Below are 14576 nucleotides of genomic sequence, written 5' to 3' on the forward strand. Positions count from 1 at the left end.
AGGAAGGTTTACAACATGGGAGAAGCCGAAGAACTGGCTTGCTGGAATTTGGCTTTTTTGTCTTAATGCCCTAAAGTTATTTGTAATTTTGAGAAGATTGTGCTGAAGGTTTGATTTTTGTGGTTTCTTGTTCTTTGTGCTTTTCTGTATTGTTTTCGAGGAGATATTGTGAGATACTCTCTTGGGTATAATAGGTCTTTAAGTATTTGAGATTTGTATTTTGAGAAAATGTGCAGAAATCTTAGAATTATTATATCTACCCAATGAACTAAATTTATTAATACCATGAGTGTCTCTTTTTACTTGTCTTAGACTTTTGTATGAAAGTCTGCTTATAGTATCTTAGCCAGGCCCAATTTATTTTTGGTTTGCATGGTATATATTTTTTCTTTCTTTTCCACCATTTTTGTTTCCATATATTTTAGTTTCATATCTTAAGCAGCATATACTATACCTGAATTTTGCTTTGACTCTTGGTCTGACAGACCAAATTCAGATGTAGAATTTAGTGATTCATCACTTACATACATCACCTGGTGTTCATCACAAGCACCCTCTTTAATACCCATCACCTGTTTAACCCATCCTTCCCTCACCTGCCCCCCTCACCTCCCTTCCAGTAGCCATCAGTTTGTTCTCTGTAGTTAAGAGTCTGTTTTTTGGTTTGCTTCTCTTCCCATCCCCCATGTTCATTTGTTTTGTTTCTTAAATTCCACATATGAGTGAAATCATATGGTATTTGTCTTATTCTGACTGACTTATTTTGCTTTTAGCATTATACTCTCTAGCTCCATCCACGTTGTTGCAAATGGTAAGATTTCATTCTTTTTTATGGCTGAGTAATACTCCATTGTATATATGTACCACATCTTCTTTATCCATTCATCAGTTGATGGATATTTGAACTCTTTCCATAATTTGGCTATTACTGATAATGCTGCTATAAACATTGGGTACACATACCATTTGAATTAGTATTTTTGTATCCTTTGGGTAAATACCTAGTAGCCACTGGAAAACAGTATGGAAGTTCCTCAAAAAGTTAAAAATAGAACCACCCTATGATCAAGCAATTGCACCACTAGGTATTTACCAAATCAATAGTAAGTGTTTTCTTTTCGCACTTTTCAGATACTGTTCCATCATCTTCTGGCTATCCTTGTTCTGTCAAGAAGTTGACTAATTCTTCCTATGTCTCTTTTCAGTACAATATATCTATATTTCCCTCTGGCTTCCTTAACGATTTTCTCTTTATCTTTGACTTTCAGCAGTTATATTATGATATACCCACATATGGTTTTCTTTTTTTTATTGGTATTTTATTTTTTTTAAAGATTTTATTTATTTATTTATTTGACAGAGAGACAGCGACAGAGGGAACACAAGCCAGGGGAGTGGGAGAGGGAGAAGCCCACTTCCCGCTGAGCAGGGAGCCCGATGCGGGGCTCAATCCCAGGACCCAGGGATCATGACCTGAGCCGAAGGCAAGTGCTTAACCGACTGAGCCACTCAGGAGCCCCTTCATTGGTATTTTTAACAGCACATTATTCAAATGGGAGAAAATCACAAGCTTCTTAAATCTTTGCCTTTACGCTTTTCTTCCTTGCTGTGTCAAATGTGTTCACTGCTAGTCTATCACAGTAGCTCTATCAACAGTTAACAGATGCAAGTGAGGCTGATCATGAATTTGGTTTCACACATACCAACAAGGGGAAACCAGCGATAAACAAAGTAACAGTTGGTAGTTTGCTAAATGCCATTTGCTCTGCCATCAAGGTTCAGCACCGTGGAGACCCGGGTGCAGGCGGGGAAACTCTGCACCGGAACCGCGCATTTTGCTTCAAGCGAAGGTGGTGAGAATGATTACGAACGGCCTGTTTCTCTACTTCTGATCAAAGCTGTCTGCTCTAATCTTTAAGAACGAGCGGGGCCTTCACTTGGTCAGCCACGTCCTTGCCGTTCAGTGCCTCGACGATCGCAAGAGCGAACTCAAAGCTGGTTCCAGGCCCGCGGCTCGTGAGGATCAAGCCGTCCCTCTCCACACGGTTCTCGGAGTAGCTATAATGACTTCCATTCATCATTTTGTCTTTAGCAAGTGGATGTGTTGTAACTTTGCTTCCAAAACCTATTTCATGAGCCAAAAGAGCCGTAGGACCTGCACAGATGGCAGCTATGAGGCCCTTCCTTTTTTCTTGTTCTTTCAGTATCTCCTTCACAGCAGCAGACTCAGATAAATTCTGCGCACCCAGATTGCCTCCCGGCAGAACCACTACGTCATAAGGTCCCTCTTTTTTTGCATCTTCCAGATGGGCATCAGGACAAATGACGTCGTCTCGGCTACACTGTACTGGGTCTTTCCCAGCCAGACCCGCAATGGTGACTTTAATTCCAGCTCGCCTCATGACATCTACGGGGATGACTGTCTCCATCTCCTCTGCTCCTTTGGCCAGGATGACCAGAGCTCTTTTTGAAGCCATTTTTATGTTGTATTTTTTAAAGGCTTACCACAGACAAGGAACCTCGGCCCCATCGGCAGCAATTCAGTGCTGGGGACGACGGAACCACAACCGGACTCCCTACATATGGTTTTCTTGATGTTGCTTATCAGTTCGGAAAATTCTCACCCATTATTTCTTCAAATATTGCTTCCTTACCATTTTCTTTATATTCCTATGGGATGCCATTTTACATTTTTGTAGATATTTTTCCTTTTTTTTTTTTTCTGTATATTTAACCTCTTCCTATGTTAGCTAGGTGGTTTCCTTTGGATCAGTTTCCCAGTTCACAAATTAACACCTATGACTGATTTTCTCCATCATCTGTATTCCCTGCAGATGAGTTCCTAATGTCCAGCATTTCTTTGGGGTTTTGGTCACATTGCCTTGAGTTTTATATGCCTGCTTTTGTTTCTTTGTCTTGTTTTTTTTTTTTTGAGCATCAGAAAATATTTCTTTAAAAAAACAGAGGTCTGATTTGAGGCACAGGAATGATATTATCTTTTTCCAAAGAGTATTTATGCTGACATCTTACAGGCAGCTGTACTGGAAACACTATTAATTGCATTATTACCTTATTCCAATTAGTAATTGAAATGATTCTAAGTTTAGCTTTAGTCTTTGGAATGTCAAGTCTATTTCTAATTCCCTCTCATTCCTCAGAGTTTTTACCAGAACCCATACTTGGGGCTCTCAGCTACATTGGTCTTCTTTGTCTCAGTCTTTTAGCCTCCTTTATCAAAATTATCTGAAGCCAAAGCTTCAGGAGGAAACAAACTCCAAATGCCAGGCTAACCTCCATGTGTGTCTCTCTTCTCTTAGATCTTGACTCCATTATTCTTCACTACATGGTTAAATTCTCTGATGCTTTCAAATACATTTTCTAAAAATCATATTTTTGTCATATTTAGTTGTTTTCAACAGGAGGCTTGTTCCACATAACCTCGTTTGTCATTACTGAAACTCTCTTCTACTTTGAGGAGAAATATTTATAAGCTTAAATTTTTATGTTTATATACAGAATATACCACCTATCGAATAATTTAAAATGGAATATTTTTGTTGAAAAATGTGATATAATTTCTTAGATCATATTTTTGCCCAGAAATTTCAGTGCCTCCAGTGTCTGTAAAAGCTAAATTATCTTTTCTTCCTGTTTCTTCATGGTCTTCTGCCATTATCTTTCCAGCCTTTCCATTCTTACCTACTTATACCTTCCATTTATGTTTTCCCTACATTTGGGTTTCTCATTCCTGTACTCTGTCTCTAAAAATACCTGCAGAACTAGGTTTTGATTTTCTATGAGCACAAATTCTATTTTAGATTCATGCATGTTGTTTGCTACCATCTTTTTTTTTCTTTTTTTTCTTAACATATAATGTGTTATTTGTTTCAGGGGTACAGGTCTGTGATTCATCAGCCTTACACAATTCACAGCACTCACCATAGTACATACCCTTCCCAGTGTCCATCACCCAGCCACCCCATCCCTCCCACCCCCCTCCACTTCAAAAACCTTCAGTTTGTTTCCTGAGATTAAGAGTCTTTTATGGTTTGTCTCCCTCTCTGGTTTCATCTTATTTCATTTTTCCCTCTCTTCCCCTATGATCCTCTGTCTTGTTTCTCAAATTTCTCATATCAGCAAGATCATATGATAATTGTCTTTCTCTGATTGACTTATTTCACTTAGCATAATACCCTCTAGTTCTATCCACGTCATTGCAAATGGCAAGATTTCATTTTTTGATGGCTGCATAATATTCCATTGTGTGTGTGTGTGTGTGTGTGTGTGTGTGTGTGTGTGTGTGTGTGTGTTTATCACATCTTCTTTATCCTTTCATCTGTTGATGGACATCTAAGCTCTTTCCATAGTTTGGCTATTGTGGACATTGCTGCTATAAACATTGGGATGCACATACCCCTTCGGATCACTACATTTGTATCTTTGGGATAAATACCTAGTAGTGCAATTGCTGGGTCATAGGGTAGCTCTATTTTCAACTTTTTGAGGAACCTCCATACTGTTTCCAGAGTGGCTGCACCAGCTTGCATTCCCACCAACAGTAGGAGGGTTCCCCTTTCCCCATGTCCTCGCCAACATCTGTCGTTTCCTGACTCGTTAATTTTAGCCATTCTGACTGGTGTGAGGTAGTATCTCATTGAGGTTTTGATGTGGATTTCCCTGATGCCGAGCGATGTCGAGCACTTTTTCATGTGTCTGTTGGCCGTTTGGATGTCTTCTTTGCAGAAATGTCTGTTCATGTCTTCTGCCCATTTCTTGATTGGATTATTTGTTCTTTGGGTGTTGAGTTTGATAAGTTCTTTATAGATTTTGGATACTAGCCCTTTATCTGATATGTCATTTGCAAATATCTTCTCCCATTCTATTGGTTGTCTTTTGGTTTTGTTGACTGTTTCTTTTGCTGTGCAAAAGGTTTTTATCTTGATGAAGTCCCAAGAGTTCATTTTTGTCCTTGCTTCCCTTGCCTTTGGCGGTTTCTAGGAAGAAGCTGCGCTGCGGCTGAGCTCCAAGAGGTTGCTGCCTGTATTCTCCTTAAGGATTTTGATGGATTCCTGTCTCACATTTAGGTCTTTCATCCATTTTGAGTCTATTTTTGTGCGTGGTGTAAGGAAATGGGCTGTCCAATTTTCCCAACACCATTTGTTGAAGAGACTGTCTTTTTTCTGTTGGACATGCTTTCCTGCTTTGTCGAAGATTAGTTGACCATACCATCTTATTCAAATACCATTTTCTATCTACAAGACTGTAATTCCCTGGAGCTTGAAATTAATAAGTCTATATCCCTAAAACAAGCCTAGTTATCGTGTCAGGATAGATCCATATCTGGAACCCCGTTCCTTCCTAGTTGTCTCACTATGCTGAAAATCATCTGGCTGTAGATAAGTGTGCTTCACACCCTTGTGTGTGCCTGCCCATGTTGCAGGGATACTCAAACAGGAATGAAATAACCTTTGGCAAAGTGATTAAGCTCATTTTGACCAGAAGACAAATGTTTGAAATCATTAAAACACAAATTATCTTGAATTATTGCTACTTAATCTTTGACTTTGTTCTGAATGCATAGTACATTTGGCATATGTTTGTATAGCTAGAAGTCAAAAGGTAGAAGTTACATCAGAATCTCTGAAAGGTATCACTAAAATATAAATGTATAATGGCTTTAAAAATCATATTAACATGGTATTACTGTTGGTAACTGTAAATCAGCGATGCCTTTTTTGGAGGCACTAAATCTTTAACACTCATTATCATGCCAGGTGCAAAAATGAATGATATCTGCAGCCAGTCTTATATAGGATTTACCACCTGGTGACTGAATTAGGTAAATAAAATTCCTAGGTAAGTCCATGCATAGCAATATAAAGTTATTTTAATATCACGTCTACCTTCAAGAAATATATTGGCTCTGTTCAATGAATGAGATATGAACAATACATCGACTTTTGAGAAGGCCACTTGTTCACTAAATAGACATTTATTAGAGTGCCTGTTATGTGTAAGATTCTATGTGAGAGAGACAAAAGTGAATCACGTGCCATACTTGTCTTCTAATAACCTCATAGTTGAATGAAGGGACTGTGCAATGACACAATAGCAATAATGTCTAATAAGTACATTTGTACATTGATAACAGATACAGCACAAAGAAACATGTAAGGTGACATGGCTGTATATTTAGGGAAGCAGTGGAAGGTGAAGTTAGGGAGGCAGGCTGGGGTTATCCCCATGGATGACCTTGTATCAAAGGAGTTGAAACTTTACCCTGTGGACAGTAGGGAGTCATTTGATGGTAATACATAGAGGAATGATATATGATTTTATATGCCTTTTAGTAATGCCATTTTGTGTGGGGGCTTCCTTAAGCTGAGAGACATGTGATAAGCTGCAGCAGTCTCTTATGGACAGTAATAGAGACTTATACTATGAAAGGAACAAGAAAATACAGAAGAAGGAATGAATTTTTAAAATGTGGTTCAACAAATGTTAGAATGATGCCAAATTTCAGGCTTGCAAGTGAAAAATATTGCCATTAATCATGATCAGGAATTCAAAATAAAACTGATTTAAGTGAAAGAAGAAAAAATGTTTAGCACTAGACAGTGAGGCATCTGTGGAACATCTAGTTAGAGTTAGTTGAATCTAGCAAACACATTATGGTAAACCTCAGGACTGGACAAAAATGCTTCAGGATTAGGTGTGGAATGAGAAAAGAGAAGGGCAGTATGGACTTTGGAGGAATTCAGTGTTTAAAGGGCAGGTCTACATATGTAGCCTTCTGCTGACTAAACTAAATTCAGTGACAGTGCCTGGAGAGGCCAGAGAAACTGATGGCTGACATTGGATCATCTGTCATAAATGAGGCTTTGGTAAATGTTGAAAAAATATTCCAAAACTTTAGATTCTGATGGTTGCTTAAAGTGTTGATAGTGAGATCCATAACAAATGGATAAGAGGCAAAGGCATTCTGTGGTGCAGATTTTAATAGATCGACTTGTTATCCAGCCCCATGCTATCCAACGCCACTTCTAAAGAATTGATAGACTTTGGGGATGGCATATGGAATTCCTACAGTCAAAGGCAGAATTTTGCATCAAACAATACATCCAACTGTACAGCTAGTATGTGGAATTAATTTCAGCTGGACAGATTATATTCAGCCATTTAAAATTGACACCCATAGCCATAAAACAGCCTCGGCACAATTCCTAGAAATTGATTGGCATCCCATTCTAGGCCTTTCTTAGAAGGTAGATACAAAATAAAACCTGGATTGTATGTGGGGGAAATAACTTGTTAGGTGGGGTTATGTATCAGGAGTCTTATAAAGATTAAAGAAAACCAAATGAGTACACCTAATTAATTCATTTGAATTATTTTCTTGATGCCTGGCTTTTGAATGTCTGATCATGCTCTGTATAGTCACAACTGCAACCTTATTTAAAATTCAGTGATAAGAAGGATCACTGAAACATATATTAACAAAAAGAAGGTAAATATTATAGAGATCATATTAATTGTAAGTACCTTGAGTAACTTAGAGTGGAAGTTAGTTATTTTACTGTGGAGCCTCGTAATGTTGTAAGTCAAAAAAGCACAAGCAGATTATCCTTGTAGAACTCCAGGGACAGCGAAAAAGACAGCTAACATAATATCATTTTAGGCACAGGCTTGCATTTGTATCTGGACATGTAAAACAAACGGATGCCTATCAGTTGAGGCAGAAGTATTAGACACGCCTCCTTAGCTGTAATGCAAATAAATTTAGCTTGCTACAACAAAATTTTGCATTGCCTTTGAGGAATGGAAGTGGATAAAACTAGTGAGGAGAGATGTCAATAATTATCCATACTTTCTATCCACAAAACGAATTGGAAAACTCTTGACATTTATCCAGAGTAATGCCATCAGTCCAATAGGTGAAAGTATGATTTAGTCATCCATTGAAAACAGAGCCACCATTTTCAGAAGTTGTTCCACTTATTGACATTTGCATAAAACATCGTCTAGCACTGCTCAGTGTCTGGCACTGTCCGAAATGGTCACTGGTATCATCATTATGGTGCACCTTTCTTAACCTTCATGTGCTTTGTGCTACCTGTCTCTCCATTTCCTCCACCCTCCCTTTGAATGTTTTTGGGTTTACAACGGTTTTGTGTGATTATATGGTGTTAAAATTTATAATTTATTGTCTAGGAATATTTTACATGTAATATATTATTGATGCTTTTTAGGTATTTGCATTATTGCATAACAAGCCTTATCAAAATGAAAAATTAGATGACAATATTTTTTTATTAAATTATAATGATTAATTTAACAACATTAAAGTCAGGATAAGATAGCTAAGCTAAGTGTTGCAATTTCAATTACAAAAATGCATACTTATTCTTCATTTTGGAAGCCCGCCAACTAGAGAATACATTAGGCAGTGAATGAAACTAGACAAGTCATCCAATTCAGCAATTTCTAGCTGGTCAGATATATCTTCAGGCAAATTTAACCTTTATAAGACTTATTCTTGGTCTCTGCTTCACAGAGATTACACAATTGCTTATTTTAAATGAAAATTATAGTGAAAGGGATATAATCTAAAAGTCATTGAAATTTCCATGTCTATCAATTTTAGTTTACATGAGGCTAAGTGAGGGGAATTAATAAGGGCTTAGAAATTCTTCATTCATTTTAAAATAAAACTGTTAGTGGAGAATTGCCTTACTTTACAAACCTAAATAGATTATGTTCTTTACTGGCAAATGTCCAATTCATTAATTTTTGTCATCTTGCAATTAACTGCTTATTTTTTTGTGTCAAAAAATTTTAAAAAGGTGTTATAACTATTTTCTTACAAGAGTAAACTGACCTGTTTTAAAACTGTTGGGAAAATAAAAAGCTATATTTTAATAGCTACACATAAGCAATAACTAGATACTATGAATGACCCCATGACCTCCTTTAATCCTGCTTGGATTTTGATTAGCATCATTTTTTAGCTTCTTGGGGACTATGGGAGTTACCAGGATGGCTTCCAGAGAAATAGAAGGATAAGAACCCAGCTGCATTTGAAAATGCAGAAATGAATACAAAATAAAATAAAAAGCATAAAGACTTAGTTACTGTTAATATTCTGACACACTTTCTTCTAGTCCCACTTTATTTGTATTGATATGTCATGCATAAACTCTCTAAATTACATGGATACTTGTCTATGTTTATAAATATTCTTTGTGAATACAGTTATTAATAACTATGTAGTATCCTATCACCTGGATGCATGGCATTCTGTAGTTCATTTTTATTACAAGTTAGGTGTTCTGAGTGTTTCATAATAATAAATAATGGTTCATAGGTATCTTCATGTATTTATCTTAGCACATTGGTTTGAATATTTTCTTAGAATATATTTTTAGAAAGAGACTTACTGATAAAAGGTATTTGGTCATTTTTTAATTATATTTGATATATATGGCTAAATTTCTTGAAAGTTTATATCAATTAATATTACTACTTGCAGTGTATGAGAGTAACTGCACCAATGCAATAATCTTATTTAAAAAAAATAGTTTGCCAATTTGCAAATGAATAACACCTCATTTGTTGTTTTAATTAGTATTTAATTATTAGTGAGACAATCTTCTCAGATGTTTACTGATGACTTTTTGGGTGACTTGTATATCCATAATTTCTATACATTTCTCTTCAAAAGAGTTTAGTTTTTATGATTGATTTTAAAATCTCTTTGTATGTAATTATATTGCTTTTACACACCAACATTTTTCTTGCGGTTTTTTCTTTTGTTTTAGAAGTTTAAAAACCTATTTAATCAAATATAATTGTCTTCTACTTCACAATTTTTTCCTTAATGTTATTGTTAAAAAGCGCTTCCACATTCCCAAATCATATAAGTATTTAGTTGTATGTCCTTTCTGTGGATTTTATGATTTCTTTTTTTTTTAACATTGAAATCTAGTTCATCTGGAATTAATTTGGAAGCAGGATAAGATGCAGTGTTCTATATTTTCTTCTCAAATAGTTAAACTAGTTTTCACAACAACTTCTGTTGCATAATTCGTATCGAGTCTTTTCTGGAGACTTGGTCATCAAAAATGTAGACTTACACTCCAAGGAAGCCAACAACAGGGGATCTCACCAGAGACAATGACCTGCATTGAAAACTATTACACTACTGGGTAGAAGGTCCTAATACAGAACCTTATTGGCATAGTTAAGATAATGTTCTTAATAGTGTTTTAATAGATTTAGTTGTGGTATTTTGGGGCCTATATGCAGATTAGAAACAGCAGGAAAAGGGGATTAAGAAAAGGGCAGGAATTAGCATAATTATTATAGTTAGAAGACAGAAAAACTAAAAAGTAGGCAAAGTTGTATTACTCAGTGGTAGTGTTCGTAATGATTACCATGTTATTAAGATGTCATGATTTTTACACTCTTCTAATTTGATATGGATCAAAGTAAAGAAGGACTGAGTGATAGCTTTAACATGCATTAAAACTATTTTGCTCGATATAGTCATGTAGAGTAGAAACTTTAGGGGTGCCTGGGTGGCTCAGTTGGTTAGGCATCTGTCTTCGGCTCAGGTCATGATCCTGGGGTCCTGGGATCGAGCCTTGCACTGGGCTCCCTGCTCAGCGGGGAGTCTGCTTCTCCTTCTCCCTCTGCCGCCCCCCCACCACGCCGCTTGTGTTCTCTCTCTCTGTCAAATGAATTAAAAAAAAAAGAATTATTAAAAAAAAGAAACGTTAAAGGATAATTAGAAACTGAGGATATTAGATAAAAAATGCTTAAGTACATGTGAAAACAGCATTTTGCAAGTATAAGCCTTCTCCCTACAATCTAAGACCACATAATACAAACAAATATATAGGTCAAGAAATTGAACAAATCTCTGAGTAAGGAGGGTTTTCCCTGACTCACTTCCATTTTCATACTTCGACTGTGAATGTCAATTAGCTTAATGTAGTCTTGCTGATAATGTCAGCTGTCAGTCATTACTAGATGATGAAGTGTGAAGTTTGTCAGCAGGCATGGACTATGTGAGTGATAAATGAAATAATGAGGGCACAGAAGCCTGAACAAAACTTCTCCATTTCGAGTAAATGCCTCTCCACATGGGGATTTAAAACAAGAAGAGAAAAAAATACATTAAAATCTGTTTTAATGTGGTGTTTCTTTAATGCAATGTCTACCTTAAAATATTCATCTTTTACCTTTAAATTTTTTTATTATGTTATGTTAATCACCATACATTACATCGTTAGTTTTTGATGTAGTGTTCCATGATTCATCGTTTGCATATAACACCCAGTGCTCCATTCAGTAAGTGCCCTCTTTAATACCCATCACCAGGCTAACCCATCCCCCCACCGCCTTACCCTCTAGAACCCTCAGTTTGTTTCTCAGAGTCCATAGTCTCTCATGGTTCATCTCCCCCTCCGATTTCCCCCCCTTCATTTTTCCCTTCCTACTATCTCCTTTTTTTTTTTTAACATATAATGTATTTATTTCAAAGGTACAGGTCTGTGATTCAACAGTCTTACACAATTCACAGCACTCACCATAGCACATACCGTCCCCAGTGTCTATCACCCATCCACTCCATCCCTCCCACCCCCCACCCCTCCAGCAACACTCAGTTTGTTTCCTGAGATTAAGAATTCCTCATATCAGTGAGATCATATGATACATGTCTTTCTCTGATTGACTTATTTCGCTCAGCATAAAACCCTCCAGTTCCATCCATGTCATTGCAAATGGCAAGATTTCATTCCTTTTGATGGCTGCATAATATTCCATTGTGTGTGTGTGTGTGTGTGTGTGTGTGTGTGTGTGTGTGTGTGTGTGTCTATACACACCACTTCTTCTTTATCCATTCATCTGTCGATGGACATCTTGGCTCTTTCCACAGTTTAGCTATTGTGGACATTGCTGCTATAAACATCAAGGTGCACCTATCCCTTTGGATCACTACATTTGTATCTTTGGGGTAAATACCCAGTAGTTCAATTGCTGTGTCGTATGGTAGCTCTATTTTCAAATTTTGGAGGAACCTCCATACTGTTTTCCAGAGTGGCTGCACCAGCTTGCATTCCCACCAATAGAATAGGAGGGTTGCCCTTTCTCTACATCCTCGCCAACATCGTCGTTTCCTGACTTGTTAATTTTAGCCATTCTGACTGGTGTGAGGCATTATCTCATTGAGATTTTGATGTGGATTTCCCTGATGCCGTGATGTGGAGCACTTTTTCATGTGTCTGTTGGCCATTTGGATGTCTTCTTTGGAAAAATGTCTGCCCATTTCTTGATTGGATTATTTGTTCTTTGGGTGTTGAGTTTGATAAGTTCTTTATAGATTTTGGATACTAGCCCTTTATCTGATATGTCATTTGCAAATATCTTCTCCCATTCTGTCGGTTGTCTTTGGTTTTATTGACTGTTTCTTTTGCTGTGCAAAAGCTTTTTATCTTGATGAAGTCCCAAAAGTTCATTTTTGTCCTTGTTTCCCTTGCCTTTGGTGATGTTTCTAGGAAGAAGTTGCCGTGGCTGAGGTCAAAGAGGTTGCTGCCTGCGTTTTCCTTTAGGATTTTGATGGACTTCTATCTCACATTTAGGTGTTTCAACCATTTTGAGTCTATTTTTGTGTGTGGTGTAAGGAAATGGTCCAGTTTCATTCTTCTGCATGTGGCTGTCCAATTTTCCCAACATCATGTGTTGAAGAGACTGTCTTTTTTTCCATTGGACGTTCTTCCCTGTTTTGTCGAAGATTAGTTGACCACAGAGTTGAGGGTCCATTTCTGGGCTCTCTATTCTGTTCCATTGATCTATGTATCTGTTTTTGTGCCAGTACCATACTGTCTTGATGATGACAGCTTTGTAATAGAGCTGGAAGTCCAGAATTGTGATGCCGCCAGCTTTGCTTTTCTTTTTCAACATTCCTCTGGCTATTTTGGGTCTTTTCTGGTTCCATAGAAATTTTTAGAATTATTTGTTCTATTTCTTTGAAGAAAGTGTATGGTATTTTAATAGGGATTGGGTTAAATGTGGAGACTGCTCTAGGTAGCATTGACATCTTCACAATATTTGTTCTTCTAATCCATGAGCATGGAACTTTTTCCATTTATTTGTGTCTTCCTCAATTTATTTCATGAGTATTCTATAGTTCTCAGAGTACAGATTCTTTGCCTCTTTGGTTAGATTTATTCCTAGGTGTATTATGGTTTTAGGTGCAATTGTAAATGGGATCGACTCCTTAATTTCTCTTTCTTCTGTCTTGTTGTTGGTGTATAGAAATGCCACTGATTTCTGTGCATTGATTTTATATCCTGCCACTTTACTAAATTCTTATATGAATTCTAGCAGTTTTGGGGTGGAGTCTTTTGGGTTTTCCACATAAAGTATCATATCATCTGCAAAGAGTGAGAGTTTGACTTCTTTGTGATTTGGATGCCTTTTATTTCTTTTTGTTTTCTGATTCCTGTGGCTAGAACTTCTAATACTATGTTGAATAGCAGTGGTTATAGTGGACATCCCTGCCGTGTTCCTGACCTTAGGGGAAAGCTCTCAGTTTTTCCCCACTGAGTATGATATTCTCTGTGGGTTTTTCATAGATGGCTTTTATGCTATTGAGGTGTGTACCCTCTATCCATATACTCTGAAGAGTTTTGTCAAATGCTTTTTCTGCATCTATTGAGAGGATCATATGGTTCTTGTTCTTTCTTTTATTAATGTATTGTATCACACTGATTGATTTGTGGATGTTGAACCAACCTTGAAGCCCAGGGATAAATCCCACTTAGTCGTGGTGTGGTGAATAATCCTTTTAATATACTGTTGGATCCTATTGGCTAGTATTTTGGGGAGAATTTTTGCATCCATGTTCATCAAGAATATTGGTCTGTAATTCTTCTTTTTGATGGGGTCTTTGGTTTTGGGATCAAGGTAATGGTGGCCTCATAAAACGAGTTTGGAAGTTTTCCTTCCATTTCTATTTTTTGGAACAGTTTCAGAAAAATTAATTCTTCTTGAAATGTTTGGTAGAATTCCCCTGGGAAGCCATCTGGCCCTGGGCTCTTGTTTGTTGGAGATTTTTGATTACTGCTTTAATTTCCTTAGTGTTAATAGGTCTGTTCAGGTTTTCTATTTCTTCCTGGTTCAGTTTTGGTAGTTGATACATCTTTAGGAATGCCTCCATTTCTTCCAGATTATCTAACTTGCTGGAATAGTGTTGCTCCTAATATATTCTTATAATTGTTTGTATCTCTTTGGTGTTGGTTGTGCTCTTTCCTCTTTCATCCATGATTTTGTTTATTTGGGTCCTTTCTCTTTTTCATACGTCTGGCCAGGGGCTTATCAATCTTGTTAATTCTTTCAAAGAACCAGCTGCTAGTTTCGTTGACCTTTTCTACTGTTCTTTTGGTTTCTATTTCATTGATTTCTACTCTGATCTTTATTATTTCTCTTCTCCTGCTGGGTTTAGGCTTTATTTGCTGTTTTTTCTCTACCTGCTTTAAGGTGTAGGGTTAGGTTGTGTATTTGAGACCTTT

General features: G+C 37.0%; 2 protein-coding genes across 5 annotated transcripts in view; one reads left to right on the forward strand and one right to left on the reverse strand.

The window, feature by feature from the left end:
* SPAG16 (sperm associated antigen 16) overlaps positions 1-14576 on the forward strand; it is a 968000-nt gene that overhangs the window by 123835 nt on the left and 829589 nt on the right. The window lies entirely within an intron of this gene.
* LOC113919238 (Parkinson disease protein 7 homolog) lies at positions 1908-2477 on the reverse strand. The gene has a single exon (XM_035726471.1). The coding sequence runs from the start codon at positions 2475-2477 to the stop codon at positions 1908-1910; it is 570 nt and encodes a 189-aa protein (XP_035582364.1).

Source organism: Zalophus californianus, chromosome 3 (genome assembly GCF_009762305.2).
Source record: "Zalophus californianus isolate mZalCal1 chromosome 3, mZalCal1.pri.v2, whole genome shotgun sequence".
Classification (NCBI taxonomy): Eukaryota; Metazoa; Chordata; class Mammalia; order Carnivora; family Otariidae; genus Zalophus; species Zalophus californianus.